Genomic DNA, 25,781 nt, shown 5'->3' on the forward strand with positions numbered 1-25,781 from the left:
GCTTCATCTACTGGAACATGGCATTATGCTGCACATTTCCATTAGTTATTGATGGACTTTAACCCCTAGCCTGTAGAACGTAAACCACTCTTTCCATTATTCCAGCCACGCCCAAATATGAGATGATCCGTCCCCGGCCTTGCGATGTTACAAGTACATGTTTCACCCTTCTCAGCAATGCAGCATACAAGGCCAGACAAGCGGCTTGTCAAGGTGTTATCACCTCGCATCTCTACCAACTACCCATCAGATAACAAGACCATGTGTCAAATTGTGTTTTTATTCCGACCACTCCATGTAATTTCATGATAAGATCGGACTAATGATGCATTATAGTTGTCATCAGACCTGAAATAAGTACAAGAGAAGATGGATATGGGGAAGAGGTGCGTTACGAAATTGAAGGAGATATTAAAGTAAATGCGATAATTTGCATTTGGATTTTAGCACATTATGTTACGGAAAGTTTATTTCTCTCCTAAACCATTTGTCCGAAACCACCTATTAGCTTGTGTAGTAATTTGAGAGATAAAAAAAAAATACTTCGCAGCAAAAATGTTAAAACTTACAAACTCATTCAAGAAATGTATTAAAATATTTTACTCCTTAGGTCAACCTAAAGAGTAAATGTGGTTGGGAAAAGATTGTCTTCATAAAAATAACAATCACATCTTTGGGTATAATTTCTTATCAATAATACTTATTTAGGCATACAAAATATATTGTCATATCCAACACATCATTGTACAAGCTCCTTCCAAATTATGTATATTCTACTTCAAAAACCTTTACAAAAGACAATTGATTTAACTATACCCAAAAAAATCAAACTTCACTCAAACCTACTAACTAATCTACTGACAAAAACACTATAAATAAATGGAAATAAACACAACGAAATGAATTTTTCTTACATTTTGTCTATAAATAACATCCAAAGTGTAACAACGCAAACTGAGACAAGTAACTCATATTGTGTCAAGTCAAATCTTGGTGACTTTGTCTCTAACGATCACAGGGTTGTTCCTTCGTATTTCCTCGGCACCAAGAGCCCGATAGTCGAAGGTACAAGAATGATCTTCGGAATATCTGTGGACGCCACAATACACACCTCCACATCGACATGCGAACCCTGTCAAACCAACCTTCTTCTTACACGAGGAACATCGATTTCTCTTATGCTTTTCATCGGCCTTACAATCACCAGAGTCAGGAGATAGTTGGGGATTCTCGTTAGGTTTTGAAGAGCAATTCTGTTCTGCGTTGCTTGAAGGATGATATATCCTAGTACCGGACGAGTTAGGCTGCTGTTGCTTCTTCTTTAGAGCTTCCTTGAAACATACTGAGCACAATCCGTCAGTAGAGGAACTGCCGTAGAAGCCACATCCACCGCGGCACAGTGTCTGCAAAGAAGTTGCCTCCCGCTCCATCTTATATACGAACTTCAAATCTAGGAGAAAAGTCAATTTAGAAAGTCAACTGTTCACTTAATGTGTTTCCTATGTAATTAGAACTACTGTGTGTGGCAGTTGAATTAACGAATGATAAGACAGTGTATGGTGTATGTAAAACCCTTAATTGAGGTGAAATATTACTTACTTATTGGAACATGCTTCGATGTAACTGAACGGATCCGATTTTACAAATTTAAAAGGTAAACACAGTTCCAATGTTGATGTGCGACGAATAAAAATGATTTTGCAACAAAATGACTCACATGATGATTTAGATTGGTCAGCTGTTGAGAATTGAAATAATCTATTTATTCTTCCCATAGAGGAACATGATTATTTTAAATGACACATTAAACATGGTTTATGTAATTTGTTACATGCAAATCCACAGAGAAGAAATACAAAAGTTTACTATTAATCTGCATTACAGCGCAAATAATGTTATGTAATTAAATCTATCTGCAATGGGGGTTTTCGGATAAAGCTCTAAAGATATTTATATACTAATATAACGATTCGATTCGATTGAATATAATGTACAAACATCTCTTTTGCTGTAATGTTCTCAGTCTCTATATTGAATATGATTTTTTATCATAATATTATGCACATATCTAGCAAAATAAATTTGCTCTTTTACTAATTAACAATTGTTGTTAAAATATAACATAACTTGTTTGTGGTTTTAAGTTTTTTTAACAATGCACTTTGACTAAATATGAGATATGTATCCAACTCAGGAACAAGTGTAGACTTATAGACTAAAATTACAGAAATACTTATAAATATACTTTTTGTACATTCAATCCAAGGCAAACAACAATGGTTTCATAAAAATCATACAAATAATATTTATTGGCGTGGACAACTTCCCGGCTGGCTGGATTTAAGTAGATCACCATTTGAATTATGTTCCTTTGATTCCATAACTATGTAAAATAGTCCAATTACGTGCATGAACTAAATTAAAAATTATGTTCTTGAAACGCATGCGGCATATCATAGGGGACAATTTTAACGCATATTCACGGGAAGGCCTTCTCGCCGTTAACTTCAAACATATTGTAGACCACTTGATTACATCCATAAACAGTGAATTGTGTAAAATATTAATTTATTCATAACTGCTACCATTCAGAGAGGCCTGGTTGTAATAAGTAGCGTATTTCCGTGTAACTGGTTGTCGTTGTAACCTATTATTGTCCACTTGAGGGCGATTCGGTTGCAAGGTACGTGTTATACATCAGATTAGCAACGCTACAGTGGCGGTTTGCTTTGACGGAACGGAAACTTACGGTCTGACTTGTTTATATGTGTTGTGTGTACGTTTAATACAAACATTTGTCAGTAGTCTTTAATATATGAGCGAATATGTACACTAATGTGTGAATTTACAATTGACTTGGGCAAATCTAAACTGCGTGTTACATAATATATCATAGATTAAACACACTCACTACTAGACTACTTACCATTGACAACACCGAATGACAATTTGAAGGTGAATTTCCGGTTGTGTGGGACTTTATGTTTAACTATGGATTAACCAAGTATGTACAACTATTTTGTAAAGCATTGCTCGTACTTTCATGATCGTAACCAAAAACTAGGTAAATAGCGTTTTCAGGGTCGGAAATCCATATAATTTTCGTGATTACCACGATATTGCCATGATCGTGGGAGATACGAAAGAATGTTGCTGCGATCACTGGAGACGACCAAGAAGTTTCTACGGCGTAATCCATTTCAAGAGCCAATATTATTAGTTTCACTGACTGAAATTTTCTCTGTAACCATTAGGCGCACCATAACGCTTCAATATACTAAATTATTTGTTTTTTTAAGCTCTACAAAATGGTTTGGAAAGAAATTGTGAAACTTTGTGTTTTTAGGATCAAAAATGGGAAAAACCTATTTTTACCCCATAAACCCCCGTTCCATCGTCCGATCATGCTTGTTCGCAAACTCGTTCGAATAAATGTAGTTTACACGTTTGTACCAAATTTCATGAAAATTGGATCATTTTTGCTGGAGTTATCGTGCTAACGGACATATATATGAATTTGAACGGATGGTGTTTTTTGCCTCTAGGGACCTCAAAATGAAAAAGTAAATCGGTCCCTAGTCCAGGTCTTACCATGAGTACTGCGGTAATAGCTTATTCCCTATATGGGAAATTCGCTAATAACACCTAGACAACCACGAGAGGCTGGGATGCTGGAACCATAGCACGTAGTGGTTGTTGTTATTGCATGTTAATACATACCAGTCTGGTTCCGCGATCCCAACGTTTCAATTAACCCGCTGTCAACGCTTGGCCTAGCCGTTGCCACTGGGGCCGTACAACGAGGAGCTCTCTTCTAGTTTACAAATTGAATCTCAGATATTCATGAAACAATCATGGAGAATAACCCAACAATTACAACAACTTGTAATTTCCCTACACAGCGTAGACAGGAGCTTGGCAGTCGAGGATTGCAGTGTAACGATAATTATAGCTTGTTTAGGTTCAAGTGTGGTGAAACTACCGGTTGAGCGTTATGAAAAATGAACAAGTCTTTGTGTGGATGATGTTTGTTTCAATCTACGGTAGAGGTTAGTGAATTATCTGACTATATCATTGCATTTAGATACTGAAAGTAGGTTTCTCAACTTGTTAGGTGTGAATCATGTTTTTAAGGATAAAAGAAAGAGATATATCGTGTTATTTACCATTTTGAAATTGTATTAGAGGATAAGCAATCCTTTACACAAAAATAGTTTTAATTTGTTTTTGACTATCATAAATTTAAAAGTATGCCTAAACATCAAAACGCACTCTGAACATTAAGGCTGTTGGTTTCAAAATCATTTTTTCACATCTATAATCATTATCTACAAGGGGGTGTCTCATATTTTAAGTGATCTAATGAAAGGCAGCTGGTTCAAACTTGTACAGGAACCTCCAAGACCGTCACATAAACAAATAATCATTAAAACGCATTTAAATTGTAAGAGGATTGCACTAGTGTCATTTCATTGTATGGTAGCATCATTTCAGTTGTAATCATATTCAGTAAAATTCCTCCTCTTAGGATATACAAACATTATGCCTATGTGAAAAACCTGACATTTTAATGCAAGCTCTTTCTTTCTGGGTAAAATGCCCTCGAATTAAATCAGCAACAGAATCTTCACAGTCTAGTCGTACATGTATGGTAGTTACACTTAACAAGCCTCTAACATTCTTAATGCTATTATTCCTTGGCATAGTTCACTGTTCTCATACAATATCCAAGCAAACCCTGTGACTTTCATATCTTTAAGGAAGGCTACCATATGTGTAAGGTATCTTCCGGAACCCTTACAAGTCGACACCGCGAGCATATCAGCAGTTTCATGCAAATAAGTCGATCAGCTGTTAGTTATCAGGCCAGCCCCCGGCGCCGTCTATCTCTATATCAATACACAAAATTACCCCACGATATCTCCGTCAATAAAACATGTGATATCTTAATTATCAGCGAGCGTTCCCTAAGCAGCAATGTTTAGCGCGTGTTGATTTATTTAATTGCGCCAAAACAGCCGCCGGGCCCGCCAAATCGGTAAAAACGAGCGTTGATTTAGGAAGTCGGCTTGAGCGATGTTAATGGCCGACAAATCGAGTTCTAGATTTGAATTTAGATTCGTTCTTATTTGCATAAACGGTTTCATGTGTGAATTAGAAAGGACGGTTTTTACCGGTCTTTAGCTAGACAGATAAGACTGACTAATTTATGAATAGTTTGGTTCTGTATGAAGACGGAAGATCTGGGATAGTGAGACTTCCCTAGAGGTTTGGAATGCAGTTTTAACAACTTAATTAATTAATTCCCTAGAATGGATGTAAATATATATGTTTAGGCAAATCTTGGGTTATTTGTTTTATCAATAACTAGCTGTAACCCGCGGACTTTGCCCCGTTTAACTTCTTAATTTTCAAGATTATCTCGTTCGCATGGCTCAATCACGTCCTGGTTGAAGTTTGTTCGCTACGCTCACTCACCTTTAGGTTGGAGCTCGTTCGCTCCGCTCACTCACCTTTAGGTTGGAGCTCGTTCGCTACGCTCACTCACCTTTAGGTTGGAGCTCGTTCGCTGCGCTCACTTGCCTTCAGGTTAGCTCGTTCGCTACGCTAACTCGCCTCCAGGTTGAAGTTCGTTCGCTACGCTCACTCACCTTTTGGTTGCAAATTAGCTGTTGTCATAAATGTAAAAGAAATAATAGTGCTGCACCCTGTTGGTAATCCTTGTAACTTTAATGCTATTGAACATCATAGAACAGAACCAACTTGTTTAATTGAAACAGCTGTTAAGATTCAATAATTCCATTTCTCATAAGGTTAACATGGGAAACTCCAGAGCCACTGGGGCGGAGCCCGAAAGGATTTTAGAATATGCCTATATGTTAATCGGGAATGTGAGCTATCATCATGCCAAATTTCAGCCCAATCCGACCAGTATTTTTCGAGTTTACTTTTCCCATACACACATACACACATACAGCAACCACCTCTTTTTTATAATAGTATAGATCACTAAGAATTATGATCAACGGGTGTCATATTAGTTATGCTAGTTGTTGAAGACATCATAAATGCAACAATTTCACGTTATTACGTAGCATCGGATATGATTACCCATTTCATAAGACTGCTTACAACAAAATATTATGTTTAAAATAACTTTTCATTTATTTAGGTATAATGGGTATATTGTGGAACTAGAAATGGGAGTGGTAGCTGAAATTAAGCTTAGTAATTATATTGCAGTTGTTCATATGCAATACTTCGGTTGTTAAACAGAACAATTCTAATTTAAATGTAAATCATAACACGTCACTCCTGTTCTTGGGATTGGTCTATAATCAAACCGGATTATAATTATACGTAAATAAATTAATCAGAAAAAAGGTTTATAGTAATATTGTGGTTAGTAGCCAATGCTTATTATAACACCTTTAGTGTGTCATTCTTCTCATATCTTCTCATATCACTCATTAACATTATCGCCAGTAGTTTTGTTTTTATTATTTGAGGAACACAAGGCACGCTCGATGCAGCTCGATGCAGCTCGTAACAGCAACAAGCTTCTACAATCATGCTGTTTTGGACAACGTGGAGTTTTACAGTAACGTTCTTTAAGTTAACTTTAAGTTCTTAAAGAGTTAAGTTTAGTAGAGTGTTAAGTTTAAGTTTCTTTAAGTTCTTTAAGTTGTGTTAACTACTCAAAGCTTAACTTATTACTATCGATATTACCTATACTAATCACGAAAATGGGACTGAAAATAATGGATAGCTACTGAACATTTATTCATTGAACGACAACACCATGTTCAAGCTAAATACTTCTCCTGGAAGGACAATATCGAAGAACCACCATCGACACAGCTTCCAGTGATACATATTCTTAAGCCAACCCCTTTTGAAGAGGTCATACGTTTCTTTTAGCATTCCGTCTTACCGGATACTTAAAACTGATCAACTTCCTCCAATCATCCGAGACAATTTCTTTCAAACAAACCAAGATGCACTCCAATCTCTACTGTTCTGGCCTATCCAACCGAGGAGAACTTGAGGATAATTTTTTCACAAATAGTCACTTAAGGCCGCATTCTCGGCTGCAGGTAAACCACTTCCCGCCGGAGATTAATTGTATAAATTATAACGAGAATGTTTATTTTTCATAGCGGTCGCAATTTACCGGATACGCTCGAGCGGGTATTTGCTGGCGAAGGTCGACCGAAGGAATCTCTGCGTCTGGGAATTCAATTGGAGAGAATGCGACCTGCAACACTACATAACTTAAGCGGGTAAAAAATATAGATCGTCTGTATCACAAGTGGTGCTGTAGCGGTACTACTTTGTAAGACAAAACCTCATACTGTTTTATGTAGTTATAGCGAAGATAGTTGTGCAGAGGATGTGGGTTTACAATTTCTTATCAATCGAGGAACTATAAATAAATCCTATATAGTCGAAGAAGGTTGATATTTAATACAAAAATTGGTTGCACAGTTTTAGCATTTGGGTAGGTGGTTGGCTTATCTAATAAAGGTTAGAGTTACATATTGAGAAATGTTTGAAACTCAATACTCTTTGGAGTCTAGCCCAGCTGAATTTTACTATCGTGCTTTACCATAATATGACCCTGCCTAAAGAATGAGCAGGTATTCTTTAGAAACAAAGTTTTCACGTAATTCATTCCATCTTTTACTTAAATTATCCTCATCCAACATACATAGTCTTAACCCTGTGGCCAGTTAAAATTCAGTATTTAGAAAATATGTCAAGAGGTTACCCAGGAGCTGATGTTATTCTTCGCACTGAACTATGTAATACATTACCATGATGTGATCATCAAAATCCCCAATGACTCCCTAGTTACCATAAAATTAGCTATTAGTCTTAACAGTTATCATTAACGACAGATTTTCATTTAATTTCAGTTTTGTGTGGTGTTTATTTACAACAGTGTCATGGCGAAAGGTGTAACGTGTAAGCTCTGCAACCAGACCCGCTGTTACAGTAGAACTCCTCTGGTCTGGGTGTCCAAGAGTCGCCTTTCTCCGATGTGGCGCTGATAGCAGGACCACCTGATAACATCCTGCCCCCGGGGGCTGAATTCGGGGGGCGGAGCGTCCAACGGAAGCCGCGTGTGTATCAGATCGCACGCTAAGCCGAGGCAAGATTGTGTAGACACTGGAGCACATGCTCATGCTCTACTAATACGTTTTATTTTGTTGCAACCAGTGTTTTCAATGCACCACAGTTCTGCTATGATGTTGGTTCTGAAACGCAAATCCATCTTACAAAATCGGCATTGAAATTAGGTGATGGAAAACATATAGAAGATGATAGAATCAAAGTATATACCGACTTCGACTCCGAGCTGGTTTAGCCTTTTTTAAATAATATGTTTCTTCTTCGTTAATGATGGAAAACTTAGTTTATAGGCATAGTTTAAAACAGTTTACACCCTTAAACGATAGGGAATACGCTAAATATATACATAAATTAACTGAGAGCTTAATGGTAAAATATGTTAAGCGTTATAATGAATTAATGTATTTATTTTATTTACTACACTTCTGTTAGTACAGCATGAAAACTAATTTTTTGTAGACGCACCCTAAGAGGAACCATTGATAATTTTATCTCTATTTGTAAAAGAGAGTCAATGAAATACAGTGTTATAAAGAACTTACTACTCTAGCTACCAACTCCATTATGAATGCTAAGTTTTATAAGTATATAAATTAATTACCTACAAAAAACACCTCCTATTGTATCTGGCCTATTGGGTCTGATGGTGATTGTAGTGTCCAAACGAAATCGATCTCCACTTACCACCTTTTATATTGTACTAACGTCTTTTGAGTCAACAGTATAAGTGTAAATATATTATTTAATGTGTTATTAGACTTATATATTTTTTCAGATAATTTAATAATACGTACGATGCTAAACACGTAAACCACGGTAATCACAGTATATTTAAAACCATGGTCTCCCTTAGAACAATCTGGTCGAATAAATATCATATCATTGATATATATTTCAGTATACTCTAAAACTATGTATTGTAACTCATTTATGATACGAGTTTGATAAAACGTAAATGAAACTGCTGCAGCACAAAATGTATTCAGCAAGACCAGCGTTCGCGTTTTGCTCGTGTAGATGGACTGTGTGCCAGAGTCGGCGCTGGATAAATTGAAAGAGCCGGTAACTCAAGGCACAATAACAGGTAGAACGGGGCTGCTATTGTTTACAACAATAAATAAACAGTTTATGTGTCTAGCAACTGGAACATATGACAAGCCTTTCACCCGTTGTAGACGCAGGTGCGGGGCTGGACTGTCGACGCCGTTGTGCTCACCAAGGGTAGTGTATGGTGGCCAGAACTGGCATAGGCAAGGACCTAGGGGTATCTTTATGGAGTATTATATACTCTGTATGTCGAGGATTCAACTGCGATGCTTTTGAAGAAAGATTCTGCAAGTTCGCATACTATGTAGGAGATCCTCAAGTTTGTTATGCGTATGTAAATTTGTTAAATGTTCGGGATAAACCTTTTCCTGGGTGTGTACTTCGTTGATTAAAATTATGACGACAGCTTCATCGAATGTGGATAGATTCTTTTGTCACAATATGGAACATCAAGGGATGGTTTCCTTATATATTTAGCGGCCAAACTAATTTTAAAGTAAATGCACTAACTTACTAGTAAGTTTTGAACAAGTGGATCTTACCGACATAAACATATATGTTTCCAGGGAATAAAAACATCTCTCAACCCACTCTCACAGGAGCGCTTGGCTAAATAGGAAAATGAAAATTGGAATTTGTATTGAGTGAATAATTAGCATTAGATTTATTTATGAAACTTGTAATGTTCACTTCCTCCTGTACCTCCCTGGTCGCGGACCTTCCACCTGCCAGGTACAAGTGTCCAAGTGACGACTCCTGGCAAGATCCCCGCTGTCCGCAAGTTATTTGTACCAACATACCGACACTGGCACCTCCCCAAGTAGTCAGATTTATCTATTCATTTCTACACCAGAACATGTCTTAGAGAAGAAATACTACCGTATATAGATCGGACGTGAGAGAAGTCTGTAACGCCTCTGAGGAGCTATAAGAACATAAATGGTCAGTGGATGGTGTTGTTCAAAATTGTGCTCTGGCAACCATGGAAACTGGTCAGGAAGATGTCAATGGATCCATTCCCAAGCTGCTGCTCACATTACCCTACAGGGCCAAGTAGATTGATCAGCTGTGGTTACAAACAATACATGGACAGTAGGATGTCACTGGATCCATTCCCAAGCAGCTCCTCACATTGCCCCACTGGGCCAAGTGGATTGATCAGCTGTGGTTACAAACAATACATGGACAGTAGGATGTCACTGGATCCATTCCCAAGCAGCTCCTCATATTGCCCCACTGGGCCAAGTAGATTGATCAGCTGCGGTTACAAACAATACATGGACAGTAGGATGTCACTGGGTCCATTCCCAAGCAGCTCCTCATATTGCCCCACTGGGCCAAGTAGATTGATCAGCTGCGGTTACAAACAATACATGGACAGTAGGATGTCACTGGGTCCATTCCCAAGCAGCTCCTCATATTGCCCCACTGGGCCAAGTAGATTGATCAGCTGCGGTTACAAACAATACATGGACAGTAGGATGTCACTGGGTCCATTCCCAAGCAGCTCCTCATATTGCCCCACTGGGCCAAGTAGATTGATCAGCTGCGGTTACAAACAATACATGGACAGTAGGATGTCACTGGATCCATTCCCAAACAGCTCCTCATATTGCCCCACTGGGCCAAGTAGATTGATCAGCTGCGGTTACAAACAATACATGGACAGTAGGATGTCACTGGGTCCATTCCCAAGCAGCTCCTCATATTGCCCCACTGGGCCAAGTAGATTGATCAGCTGCGGTTACAAACAATACATGGACAGTAGGATGTCACTGGATCCATTCCCAAACAGCTCCTCATATTGCCCCACTGGGCCAAGTAGATTGATCAGCTGCGGTTACAAACAATACATGGACAGTAGGATGTCACTGGGTCCATTCCCAAGCAGCTCCTCATATTGCCCCACTGGGCCAAGTAGATTGATCAGCTGCGGTTACAAACAATACATGGACAGTAGGATGTCACTGGATCCATTCCCAAACAGCTCCTCATATTGCCCCACTGGGCCAAGTAGATTGATCAGCTGCGGTTACAAACAATACATGGACAGTAGGATGTCACTGGGTCCATTCCCAAGCAGCTCCTCACATTGCCCCACTGGGCCGTCACGTTAGACGCTATCTTCGGATGCATGCGGTTCGTCCATTAGGAGGTGGCGTGCTGAACTCTGACCCCGCGTGACGCCAAGCCACATCTGTTGCGTCACAGAGGGGAGAAATCCCTGTGAAATCCCTTGGAATAGTTAAAATATCCCGTAAGTGTAGCGTTAGTTGTTCAAAGAAACTCACATTAGTTGCGAATGAACAAAACACTTGTGGCACACGAAGAAGATAAAATAAGATACAGAGATACCGAATGCCATCAAACTTGGTTGAGACACAAGACTTAGGTCTATTACTTTTATACACTCCTACAATTGTATTGAACAACTTAATAAGTTTTACGTTTTTAATTTGCAAATGTGTGACTAGGGCTTCTCTTCACTTCCCCGTATAATCAAACAGTTCTGACTCGCCTAATGATATATTTACCTTTATATCTTCACAAAATGAATATCCTCATTGAACCAATGCTGTTTTATTTACAACAAGGGTGTACCATACTCTTGAAAAACAACAGACCACTACTAACCAATTACACGTCCAACTCATTGGTTCCAATGATTACTACTTAATTTTAACTCACTCCCTCATTGGGAGATTCTCTACATCACCACTCTTCCACATATCCCTGATCCATCTCAACGTTTCCCTCTACCCTCACAACAGCTCTCCATGCACGTCGTGCCAATCTCCGCAGATTTATGCTCACCCTCTGCGGACTGTTCTGAGGATATTTATGGACACAGAGCCATCCGTAATCACACAGGAATGCTTCATTGTTTCCCCGTCATCGCTTGCCATTGTCTAGTCTGCCTTTCCCAGTCCGCCACGCCGTGTCGTCACGTCCCTAGGATAGACAATCAACTAGGATTATTTGATTTGGATTGGGATTAGTCTCCAAGAGTGGTAATTTGGTGTTATGTTTAAACGGAAATGTCTTTTTGAACGTGTTGGGTAAGGGATGGCCCGATATGGTCTCCCTGTTGTTACTGAGATTCATGATTCATTGCCAGTCTAATGAGAAGTGGCTATTGGGTCCAGTATCAATGCACTCATTAGGATTGCTGTATTTTGGGATAAACATAGAGGAATCTAACCACAATCTGCTCAGTTAGTCACAGTTTATAGCACTTCGTAAGTATATTCTTGAAGGAACTATCTAATAGCTTATATTCTTCTAATCTTTATCTGCTATTAGGTTCTGAAATTCAAAGAACAGTGTGGTCGGAGGAAAAAGTGTTGGTCGCTTTGCATAGTTTGTGTATTTTTCACTTTCTTTTGGTTCTATCTAGCCCGGAATCGTTTTCTAAATTACATTAGTATAAGCCTAGGCGGGGTCATAGCATTATCACTTAGATAAATTCATAGGTTATTCGTGTGATTTTAAGCCTTGGTGACCGAAGTCCCGTGCTCTACCTACTTTAGAACAGCTCGCCCCCATAGTTTATGTACTGTGGGAGGGGACAGTGGGACCGGGAAATATGGGGATGCGAATACTTTCCCCTGAAAACCAACTCACGTCAAACGTGTTGTCATAAAATCTGCCAACTACCCAATATGGGAGCTGTGTCCGCGACTGGAATACTACCCCACCCCCCTAGCAAAAAGTGATGCTTAAAGTTAATATCATACGTATTAATTATTATTGTAATTTAAATCAAGTAATTCTGTTTTATAACAGAAAATGCTTGGGGAATACCAACCAGAATTTTGAAATGTTACAGCAAGTTTGGTTAGTTAGGTTAGGTTAGTTTGGAACAGTTTAAACGAAACTTGAGTGTCTGTGACTGGAAACTGCTCCCCTCCGATCTCTGACGTCAACATGACGTAGGTTCTGCTTGGGGGGTAGTTGTCCGGGGGGTAGTCTTCCAGTGACTCGGAAATATGTGTTTGATGTATGGAATAAGGTACCCTTCAAATTCAAATCCAAATACGTACAAACTCTTCGAGAACTGTGAGTGAAGTTGTAAGCGGTGATCAAAGCTCAGCTCAGCAGCCGTTGCTCATTACGGCAACGAGGGCACGAAGCCCGTGTTTATGGCGTAGTCTAATCAGTATATCAGACGGTCATGTACCGCGCGATATCTATTAATGACCGGGCCAGTAGAACACTTGTCTCTGGCAACCGTCCAGGAGTATTCGGTTTCAAGATGAACGTTTCCTACCGACCGGCAAATACCGCTCCCGTTCGACCACTAGGAACAAGTCATATTGTACAACTGCATGGCTGTTCGGAATGTGACTGTGTGGAAGTGAATTGTATAGCTGCTTGTTTAGTTATCGAGTGTTTTTTTATGTGTTGATTTTCACGTAAGTTGAAATTGTTTACAAACAAGTACAGACTCCCAACGTATTTATGATACTAAAACAATAAAAATCAAATACGCTAAGAAGGCATTTAATAAACGTTTATAAAAATCCATGCTATAGAAATTCTGCCTCAAATTTCTTATGCCGACTACCCAATCATCCAAAGTCAAATACGGTATTACTATTTTACTGATTATAGATAGACTTCAAAAGAAGATTAGGATAAATGAACTTGACCAAATACTGCTCACAGGGTATACTATTTAATTTTCCGAGCAAAGATTGGTCCCCAGGTACTAAGTAATAAAATATTCTAAGAAACCATCTCTTTTCCTAGACGCTTCCCTAAAAAGCTGAGCTATGAAAAATCTGCCTCAATGTCTTCATTCAGACCTCCCAATCATCCAAAGAGAGCAATCATTGCTAAGTGCGTCATAGTTTGCTTCATTCCCAAGAGGGCAACTTCCAATATTTACACTAACTTGTGCCTGAGAGCAAAGGTATAAAGGCCACTTTTCCAATGAAAATTATGGAGTGGCTAAAAGAATAAGACACCACGATATAATTAAGTATCATATTATGATAAGGCAATAGGATCCTTCTAAAATTTTAAACCTAATTATGTAAAAGGAATTTGAGTTTTCAGAACGTCTTCTTGTCTTCGAACAGAACATAACAATAATTACTGCAAACAAACGTTGAACAAGACCAGTCAAACAGCCTAGATGAACCCTGATGGTTCATCAGCAACCTAACAAAAACCATTGTTCCTCTTGCGAGCACTAGCAAGACACATAAGCAAATATTTCAACAAAAGACTGCATCAACGCCACAAAATCGCTCCTACAACTCCCAGAAAGCATCGCAGGAGGTCCCGCTCCGAGCATTGATTGGTTTCCACAATTTCTAAGAGGCGAACGAAGAGTTGCCACGTTTGGCAATATATGGCTAATTCGTGCCGCAGTGAGCATATGGGCTAGCCTTTGTTGAGCAACGCTATTTTGCAATGATTTGCATTTCTCGGCAAGACGATGCATTCGGCTTTCACCTGGAGCGGTCTTGCTCGGGCGGTCGTCATATCGGCACTCGTCACTTTGAGCGTTGGTGCGTGGACACTGCATCTGATACAGAGTTGGTACATTGTACATTGTGTACACTGTTGGAGAGGTGTATTAGCCCGAGTATCATACGAGCACGCTGCATCCAGCGGCGCGTAAACTGACAGTTGCATCTGACAGAATATTCGTGCTCGTTGGAAACGTGTGAAAAGACTGGTATGGCTGATATGTTTCGCGTTGTAATTAGATTTAAATCAAACAGATTATCTGGGAAATTGCACTGAAGAGAAAAGATCGGAAGTGACAAAGTTTGGTTATATTTCAGCCGATGTTTTATTTTTTTTTTATTTTTATTAAAAAATACATTGGTGGCCTCTTCATCTTTAAATCCTGCTATGCCTGCCACATAGACCTCAGGGCTAATGATTAAGAATTATTTTATTTTACTATATTAATGGAAATATTGGGTCTTTTTCAGAAGATGGCCACCACTGTTTATATGAAAAAGCCAAAGTTTAGGATAAGTGATTTTTTAGTTTTCGTAATTATTTCTGTTCAGTACGAAAAAAGTAAGATTAAAGCATAAGCTAACCTAACCTAACCTAAACGGGGTTATTCCAAAGTTTGAAAAGTGGCGGCCCTCTTCTGAAAAAGAACGGAAATATAGATTTTGTTGGCTTAGAAATTACGATAAACACAAATTAAAATGCATTCCTGGGAGGTACACCCTTAGGTATTTTAGCCACTAAAATAATTAAATATCATATGTCAAAATATATAAAATATTATTTATCCTCGCTGGAAGTTTGCATGCATGAACTAACACTTTAGAAACCATCCTCGTTTTTTCTTTGCAATAGAAAAGTGTATAATCAGTCAAATAACGTAGACTAATCTACGACATTTATTGGCTCAGCCTCTAATTGATTACAATAATTCAATATTTTACAGTAGGCCTAATTATAATTCATCATTCTGTTTGAAACTCTATAAAAATGTATTTAATTAAGGTTTTGGCAAGCCCTTTTTTCTGTGCTTTGAATTATTACCAAAATTTATTGTGTCCAAGATAAAATCTATTAAACAGTACCTGGGTTCCTAAAGTTTCTACCAGTATTTTAAAATCTGTCAACAACTTGAGCCATTAAAGTTTGTTAACCAACGTATTATAAGTACTGTATTGATATTTTAGCTGCATTCCTACAGAAGTTCCAAGCTAAGGCAGTGTAGTATTGCTACAGTCGCCCAGTGCAGTGGTGGACAGACGACAGTTTATGATCACAGTTTCCTAGAAAGCGTTGCCAGAGCGTAGATAAAGCTAACATGTTCCCAGCAGTTAATTCTATGCAGTTTTCTATTTTATTTCCAAGAAACTTCGAAAACATAAACATAGCATCTTATGCGTTAATTTACCTAAGAGGTGACTCTTAATTCACTTCACCTGCAATGTTAATAGTGCAAGTCATCTTTTAGTAGGTCTTATTCTTTTTTATCATTACAAAAACAGGTCGAATCTCTTAAAAGCAGAGGAACGTTAATGCTAATCCAGTTAAGGATGTCATTTCTATGTAATCGAGAGAGTCTTTAATTTACCATTTAGACAATATTTTAATTTCACTATCACCCGACGCAAAAAATAAATCTATCCACGAACTTCTCCCATATTTGTTTATATTATTGACACCATACTACATCCATGTGATACTTATTTAAAAACTACGGCTCAAACATAAAAAAGTAATCCGTTACATTAGCTTAACATGTGTCAATGGCACATTTTACCTAAGAGTTTTTACATCATGTTTCAACAACACAAACCATTTTCAGTCAGGAATTGGAGAATAATGGATTGAATATGCTAAATATACTTGTGTATCAGGGCGTGGAGCGGAATGTGCAACTCGACAATACAAAGGCAATCCTAACAAATACAGAGTAATCCTAACTTATTGCAGCCATTGGCGCGGGTTTATTCTAATACACGGCGAGTAAACCTGGTTAGTACGCAGATATTACGTAATGTTTACAACCAAAGCGTCTATGTGTGAACGAAACTGTTACCACATTGGTGTGATCATATACCATAAAAAAACTTGCGTAAGCTACCTCTGAGGTTTAGTTAAACGGTATATTGGATTTTACTGTTTAATATCTGACCTACTGATTAAGCTCATTTGCTATGAATATAACACAGATTGCGGAAAATCGTATAATATAATCGTAGAGGTTTTGAAGTATTTTTGACTCCGAACGTAAATTATTTTGTAAAAAAATTCAATAAAAAATTCTTTGTTTTGAAAGTTTGGAATAAGGACATAACTTGTTAGTAGGCTCTAACCTCTCATGACATAACTAACCTATTATATAACAGGGGGGTTTTTTAAGGGCCAGGTCTATTCAGAGTTTCTTGTGAAAACAATGGCGATTTAAATCAGGTTAGTTTAGGTTGGTATTGGTTCTCTAGGTTAGGTTAGGTTCCATTTCGTGGTTGTCTAAGTTGTTTGGGATTCTGTGTATATGTTGTTAGGTTTGTTAGGTTAGGTTAGGTTAGGTTAGGTTAGGTTATGTTATGTTATGTTGGTATTGGTTCTCTAGGTTAGGTTAGGTTCCATTTCGTGGTTGTCTAAGTTGTTTGGGATTCTGTTTTTATGTTGTTAGGTTTGTTAGGTTAGGTTAGGTTAGATTAGGTTATGTTATGTTATGTTAGGTTTGTATTGGTTCTCTAGGTTAGGTTAGGTTCCATTTCGTGGTTGTCTAAGTTGTTTGGTGTTCTGTGTATAGGTTGTAGGTTTGGCGTCGTTATGTTGGGAAGGGTTTTAGGTTCTAACACAACATTCACAACTTGTAGAGCGTAATTTTGCTACTATTGTTTCCTCGCGAGTTGTATTTATATCTATTCATTTATGTTTCTGTTTTGATTTTAGTATACATTTAATATCGAATTTATCATTTACATACCCTCTATAAGCGTTGGGCAATTTTTATAGGGACGATCCTCTTTTGTGAAGATCCAAAAACTTTTCAAAATTAAACACTAAAAAATACGCTTTAGTATAATACCGATACTTACCACCTCACTGTAAAACCAAAATCGGGGTACAAAGGTATGGCCACATAAATGTGCTGGCCACCAACCCATCCAGAGGTCGACCTATGGCGCAATAACAAACAGCTGATTAACTTATCCAACAATGGTCTATCCACCATAACGGCCTCATAACTAACCAATAATTAGGCTTGGTTCGTCTAACTTATGGCGTCCCCTGTATAAAGCCGGGTCGGTAATTGGTTTGAGCCAGACTGACGTTTTATTAATAATAATTCACAAGGTTTACTGCCGAACCTCATGCTCGGGTGGTTTTCAGTGAGTAATTTTTATTAAACTGTTTTATCTACCGTTGAAGTAGGACTGTAAGTTTTCTACAAATAGTTGAAAGGTTGTATGGAATTTAAGGGGGATTTTTATTCTTTAACCGGAGTGAAAACACTACCAAGCCAATTGAAAATTTACACATATCCATTTGTTGCATTATTTGAATGAGAATAGGTAACTTGACTGGATCTTGTGTTAGTTTAAAAAAAGATATTTACGTTCGTGATCTATAACGTGTATTGGTCGTATTCGTAGTAGGCCTAAGCGGGAATAAAAATGGCGTGTTTTTTGTGTTGTAAAATAGTTTGTTTGCTTTGATCTGTGAGTTAGAACATTTACTAATTCGTACTCCAAGCACCTTCATATGTCGACTTGTGATGCTTGCATAAAAGCATGGTATATGAATATGTTGCGCTCTATAGACTCTTTTAACACGTTATAATAGTAAACAAACTTCACCAGATTATATCATAAGGCTTTTTGCAATTGAAATCAGCTTCACAAGGAAAGAGGATTCTGTAAGTAGGCTAAAATGTCTTACAATTTGCCTATTAGTTACCGCGGTCTTGACTTAAGGTTATTGACTTTATTAAACAATAAAACCATATATGTTGATGTGTTTGTATCTTCGTAAGTTGTGTATTTATTTAATTCAGCAAAATAACTCTAGGTTCAATGTATTTTATTTTTATTAATTCGATAAAAAGATTTGTTGTAAACCTAAGTACTGAATTTGTTACTGTAATTCTATGCTGTGCTTTTATTTCAGTGTTAAAATTGCTATAATTAGACTATTACAATGAAAACTCAACAAATGAACAAGAATTTTTTTTTAAATTGTCTCCTGCAATTTTTGTTCATCTAAATTATTCTAAAACAAGAATTAAACATCTTATACTATGAATCCCGGGAATAATAATTAAATTCAAGCAAATTAGTGTATTTTTTTACCTTAAAAACCTTAAACCGTGTTATTATCTGAATCATAATCAAACCGTCAAGAAAATAAAAGAAGATCTTTTCGGAACGTTGAAAATTAAAATTAAAAGACTATGATTCAAAATTTTTTTTTTACATTTACCAAGAAGCACACATCAGATTGTCCTATACGTTGGCCACTGTATGGTACATGGCCGGACTACTCAGGCGGTCCTCCAGATGGCAAGCATCAACACTAAGCTCTTGTGAACCTAACCTAACCTAGCCACCAAGAAGCACACATTAGATTGTCCCATTCATTGGCCACTGTATGGTACATGGCCGGACTACTCAGGCGGTCCTCCAGATGACAAGCATCAACACTAAGCTCTTGTGAACCTAACATAACCTAACCACCAAGAAGCACACATAAGATTGTCCTAGTTGGCCACTGTATGGTACATGGCCGGACTACTCAGGCGGTCCTCCAGATGATAAGCATCAACACTAAGCTCTTGTGAACCTAACCTAACCTAACCACCAAGAAGCACACATAAGATTGTCCTAGTTGGCCACTGTATGGTGCATGGCCGGACTGCTCAGGCGGTCCTCCAGATGACAAGCATCAACACTAAGCTCTTGTGAACCTAACCTAACCTAACCACCAAGAAGCACACATCAGATTGTCCTATACGTTGGCCACTGTATGGTGCATGGCTGGACTACTCAGGCGGTCCTCCAGATGACAAGCATCAACACTAAGCTCTTGTGAACCTAACCTAACCTAACCAACAAGAAGCACACATAAGATTGTCCTATACGTTGGCCACTGTATGGTGCATGGCCGGACTACTCAGGCGGTCCTTCAGATGACAAGCATCAACACTAAGCTCTTGTGAACCTAACCTAACCTAACCACCAAGAAGCACACATCAGATTGTCCCATTCATTGGCCACTGTATGGTGCATGGCCGGACTACTCAGGCGGTCCTCCAGATGACAAGCATCAACACTAAGCTCTTGTGAACCTAACCTAACCTAACCACCAAGAAGCACACATCAGATTGTCCCATTCATTGGCCACTGTATGGTACATGGCCGGACTACTCAGGTGGTCCTCCAGATGACAAGCATCAACACTAAGCTCTTGTGAACCTAACCTAACCTAACCACCAAGAAGCACACATCAGATTGTCCCATTCATTGGCCACTGTATGGTACATGGCCGGACTACTCAGGCGGTCCTCCAGATGACAAGCATCAACACTAAGCTGTTGTCCCGCCCCGCACTTTCTGGTGGTCTTAATCCTTTAATGCTTTAGATCCTATAACATCTGCAAGTGGGCTGAAGATTAAACGAGTAATTGGAGTTATGCAATACAACCAGATTTGCATTCGTCTTGTCTGTTGTGAAACACTGGGCAATATGTAAAAAGTAATTACACAATTGGACTTACATCAGGAGTATATTAATAGGATAACAAGTTATCTGTGTGTATTTTAGACATGTATCGATGATTACTAGTACTAGGAATGTTTAATACAGTGTTGTATGCTCCCTATCTTTAGGTGGAATATCAGAGTAAATATTTTATTCTTTGTATACATAACATTTGTGAAATCATAAAACATACCTTTAATGCTTGAACGTAATTAGGAGATTATGTTATTGCAGAATCTCGGTTTTCGGTCATTTAGTGAAGACCAAGACCATGTCATTACGAGAAAATAATCCAATGACTTGACTGACCAGACGTTTCAGATACTAATGCATGGGCAAATACATGCTCAGATTAACTTTAATCATGTAACTGTAAATGCATATTTTCCATTCATGGCATCTTTTAACATCTGATTATGAAAACCTGACCAATTTATGATTGCAATCTAGAACCTTTTGGTCTGAAAGTTAATTCTAAACTTAGTAGATTTTGAAGGATGCTGAAATAAGAATGCACTGATATTGTGTTAATGATTAGAAGTGAAAAGCACTGAAAAGTACTTTCATTTCATAAGCTGATTGTTGTTTATTTAACTGGTTACGAAAAAAAACTGAAATTTGTCCTCTTTTAGTAAATTATGATATTTACATTAGAAATTTCCTCACAGCAGAATAGGTAAAGGTACGGCATAATAAGTCCAGTAGAAAATGTATTAAGTCTACCGTTTTCCTACGACAATACTGCTACGCTTATAAAACATAATAGAATAAGGTGTATAATAGTGAAAAATAGTTTTTCTTATCATAAACATACTCATACAAATTTTAAAAGACTATAAAGAGGTTGAAGGTAGTGAATATGCACAATAATTTACTGTACTCTTTACCATAATTTATACAAAATCCCATACTAACTTCCAAAGACTGTAAAACAATCGAAGGCGGCAAATCTATACAAATACCTGCTATCAATACTATAATTGTCGAACCAAAGCTGTATGTAAAATGTTTCCATGATATGAATTCCAGAACGACCTAGGGAACTACAAAGTATCTGGTACACGCACACTCGATACGCGGCCGCAATCATTTATCGAATGCAAAACAATTATCGAACAAGCCATTAGTCCAGGAGACATTCATAATTAATCACTACTGGTATCGGATAGTCGCTGGAGATGCATAATCCCATCTCCATCTCCAGCGTTTAATTGGTTTCCGCCTCATCTCCAGCGAGACACGCTATGAGACTCAGGCCATTACAAGGTTAATACACTTGAGGTAATGTAGAGTTGTAACTGCTAATACAGGGCAAGTGGCTAGCTGGGGTCAACTGTGCCACTGGACTCGCCGAGTGTTGAGCAACGCTATAATAGGTGTGTTGTACGAGATGTAGGCTCACTACTATTGGAATACAGTATCTGTAAATCGGTCATGGGAAATAAATCAAATGAGGGTAAACATGTTCAAATGTTCAAAGAGGGAAGCAATTGGAGTTAGTGAAGCATAGCCTACTAGTTAGCTGGATTAGTTTCAGGATGAGGTTTAAGTTGCGGTTTTGAACCTTCTAGCATAAGTCAAAGGTTCATTTTACAGGTACATTTCCCAACCTGTTTGATCCTGGTGAGTAGGTGGCTCAAGAGGTACTTCTTACAGGTATATATAGTCAATGCTTCTTACCTATAACAGTGATGTCCCGGGTTTGGATCTTGGTACATAAAATACATCCAGACAATCCAGTATTGTTTATGTTTTTTATACGTTTGAGACTCAAAATAATCAGTTAATTATATGCTTTAATTTAGCATTTGATCGGTTGAATCAGTTAAGTTCAAGATACTGTATTACTCAATCAAAAATCATAAATTTGATTATTTCTCGGATATGATATTCTTTTCAACGCTGTGGAGCTGCATGGGTAGAAAAATTCACTGGTTACAAAATATTATTTTAAAACATTATTCAGTGATCATTTGTACCTCCTCAGGTATCAGAAGAAAATCTGCAAATTTAGCAGAATAAAATGCACATCAAATTAATTGTCTTTTTTAGAAGAATACAATGCCGCAAACCCGACCTCAAACGGGCAACCGAGTCAAAAACGGCAGCATTGCAAATATTGATATAATAGCAACAATAAGTGAGGTAGGTTTTTAAACATTTAAAGAGATAACGTATGAATGAGGCGCTCAGTTATCTTATCGGTTTAAAGGTCCTTTATCGCCGAACGCCATTTATTCGCGCCATTCATTCGCGACACAGTTCTTGGGTATTTAAATATATCTCTGCCATGGAATGTCATTGATTTTAATTTAGACTTTTAAAAACTGTAACTTCAGAATGAAACATGCTATTAGAGTCGGGTTTTCGCCTTTGTGTTTTTCTAAATAAAATCTACAAACTAAAATGTATTTTTGTATTATAAAATAATTTTGAATATTTTAAAAAATACAAAAAAGTACTTATTTATCTAGAAGTCAAAGGGTGTTCAGTTTTACATAATTGCTTTTTCAACCATTGTATAAGGCTTTGTAATCCTGGTGAGAAGGTGGCCGCTATGCTGTTGGTGGTGCGACACCCATAATACCAACAGTTTCGTTGGATCTTGGTATTAAATTTATCAGTGCAGTTCACTCTTATACTGTATCGGCTCGCCGTTTGCTTTGCTGGATACGTTCCGAGGCCTATGTGAACGGCCAAATGCAGGGTTAAAAGAACCCACCAAACCTATTATTTACATTCTAAAATTATTCTATACTAGCTTTTTCACGTTTCTGTTCTTTATTATTTCCAAATGTAGTTAATTTATTATATTAGATTGTTAAGGGCTGTATTATGGGTAATGATATTGCTCTTATTATTGCTGTTCGCTTCTTGATTTGTTATTTGTTATTCTGTTCTAGCATTTTCACATTTCTATTCTTTTCATACAAAACAGTTTGCTAATTAATTGTTTCTGTTAGTTGATGAATTTCCACGTATTAACATATTTGGTGTATTTCTGTAGATTTCTGATATACAAGTGGGGTTTACTTGAACAAATACATAAGGAACAAAAGTGTTGCCATCGCATTTTGATTGTGTTTAAATCAATCAAAATAAAACCGTTGGGGAGGAGTGTATAAGTTGTTTAATTATACAGTCATCAACCATACACGTCTGAATGTTGTCCCAAGACATGAGGTTTCCACTGTATCATATTTCATACCAAGGTATTCAAACCAGGAATTTCCTCTACGTAGAATGGTAACGCTCCTACGCTTTGTAATATAATCCAGACAACCCGTTGATATTGTTACACTTAAAACACTTCACAGCGTGATAAACTGTGTAGTGTGAATTATCCAACAGTGACGGACGAGTCACTTGCAGTCAAGTCTGCTAATTGCAAACGCATGTAAGACTTGTACACACATTCCTCTGTCTGTATAAGGTGTTCATAAACTCCACAAGTGTCACTTAATTTGTGAAGCACCATTGTCTGTTGTTTAGCACCGGTCTGGTTAACATTCCTATATTGTTCAAGTCGTTGTCGTAAATTCAATTTGTGAAAACTATCCTGTTACAGCCAAGATTTGCTTGAATCTTTCACCGTCTGTGTAAAATACAGTATTTTTACGCAGCACTGCCAAAGAATTTATTCAAACTGTTTTCACCCATTCATCTGTATTCCTGTGATAACTTAGCACAATTAACAATGTTTATGATAAACCTTATTTGACGTATACTGTTCTACTTTTTCTCTTAACTGTATTGACAGACGATACATTATCACACCCTAAACAGTGCCTCATATTCTTATTCTTCTAGACCCTCCACTTAATTATAATAGGCACACACGAAAAAATAAGATACATTATTCGCTTTACTCCTAACACTACCAGCCATCATAAAGTATTATTGGCATCTTCAAGGACTTATAGAAGAAAGCGTCATCCAGTAAATCCAGTTGTTTACTTACCACGGGTAAAAACCTTTCAAGGGTAATACAATATGTCTTCTTCACTCCGACTTACTACTATTGTATAGACATTCAAGAGAATGCCTTCCAGTCTTTATTCCTACACCATTTAGTAATATAGACACCCACGAAAATACATAAGGGACTCCCTTCGTCTCTTTACTCCTAAGAGACTACCAGCCACCTAAGTAATGTTGGCACCCCTGAGGATTTATAGAAAGCTCCTTCCTCCCTTACCTTGGGTCACTCCCACTGACAGACGATACCTCTTCGCTACCTTAACAGTCACTGCCGCTGCTTTCACCGATGTCCAATGATATCCCAAGTTTAATTGACGGGCTTGCTGCGTTTCTCTCAAGTTGGCACCGCCTCCTAGGTATGTCTCTACATCGCACTGCGCTGCCGTCGATGAATGCGATAGACGTATTTGGCAATCTCTGACATACCTATTCACACCTACAGTAACATTTCCATTGTAAGAAGTTAGTACGACCTGACTATTCAATATATTTTTACAATAAAACCCAACAACAAGACCAAAAGACCAGTTTGGAGTTGATATTCAGCTGGTCGTGGTAAAATGATAATTCCTTTCGAAAAAATAAGCAGTTTGGAAGTCATTGTTAGTGTTTCCTTTTTCTATCTAGAACATAGGTATGGTCGAAACAAATGAATCCCTATCAGACGAATATGGCTAACTCTACTGCACTTCTTTACATGCTATTGGTTCTTTCCAATATATTGACAAAATCTTTGAAGACCATGACTACAAATTCTGTCCAGCTTATTATAAAAGATTGACAAGGAAACTGTATGCAATAGCTAAACGCCTTGTTCTCATGTTTGGGTTACATATAATTTGACATTATTTTACGATCACAGGTTCTAGAATCTATTAAAATTGAAATCACACTCGAGGTGAGACAAACATTACTAATAAGACTTCAAATATCACAAAAATTAGTTTTTCGACATAAAATCCGAACATTCGAAACCCCTCTTAACATTTTAAGCCCAGAACCATAAAGCCGTTCGAGCGGTCACCTCTATTTACAAATCGTCCCAATCAAATACTCAGTCTCCTTTGACATATCGGGACTAAATGCCTCATTAGCCGAGGTGGATTAACATAGCAGCTTGGAGCCGATCTGGCTGTCACTTCTAGCTCTCTGGTAATTGGGGCTAAGACATATCGCGGACTGGAGGGGCCGGGCTGTGATCACTCATACTATTGTTGCCTCGAGTTGTGAATATTTCGCAGGTGCTGAGTTGTTGAGCGTCGATTCATCACTGTGATGTACTGCACTGGTGTTGGAGTTGAGTAAATTGTTTAACAGATTGACGGATCTGCGCTCCAGGCAGAACTTGTGATTGTTATTGATGTGTTGACGCTATTGCGTGTAACCTTTGCTGTATTGAGACGAATGGATTC

The 25,781-nt window shown here is 37.9% G+C and overlaps 1 protein-coding gene across 1 annotated transcript; it reads right to left on the reverse strand.

The window, feature by feature from the left end:
• Positions 1-928: 928 nt before the first annotated feature.
• On the reverse strand, positions 929-1,712 carry LOC128999876 (AN1-type zinc finger protein 6-like). Its single transcript, XM_054426613.1, has 2 exons — positions 1,600-1,712; positions 929-1,450 (listed from the first exon to the last, which is right to left on the reverse strand). The coding sequence occupies exon 2, from the start codon at positions 1,428-1,430 to the stop codon at positions 984-986; it is 447 nt and encodes a 148-aa protein (XP_054282588.1). The 5' UTR covers positions 1,431-1,450; positions 1,600-1,712; the 3' UTR covers positions 929-983.
• Positions 1,713-25,781: the final 24,069 nt, after the last annotated feature.

Source organism: Macrosteles quadrilineatus, unplaced genomic scaffold, assembly GCF_028750875.1.
Source record: "Macrosteles quadrilineatus isolate MER2022 unplaced genomic scaffold, UCM_ALF_1.0 Scaffold_8__2_contigs__length_117827958, whole genome shotgun sequence".
Lineage (NCBI taxonomy): Eukaryota > Metazoa > Arthropoda > Insecta > Hemiptera > Cicadellidae > Macrosteles > Macrosteles quadrilineatus.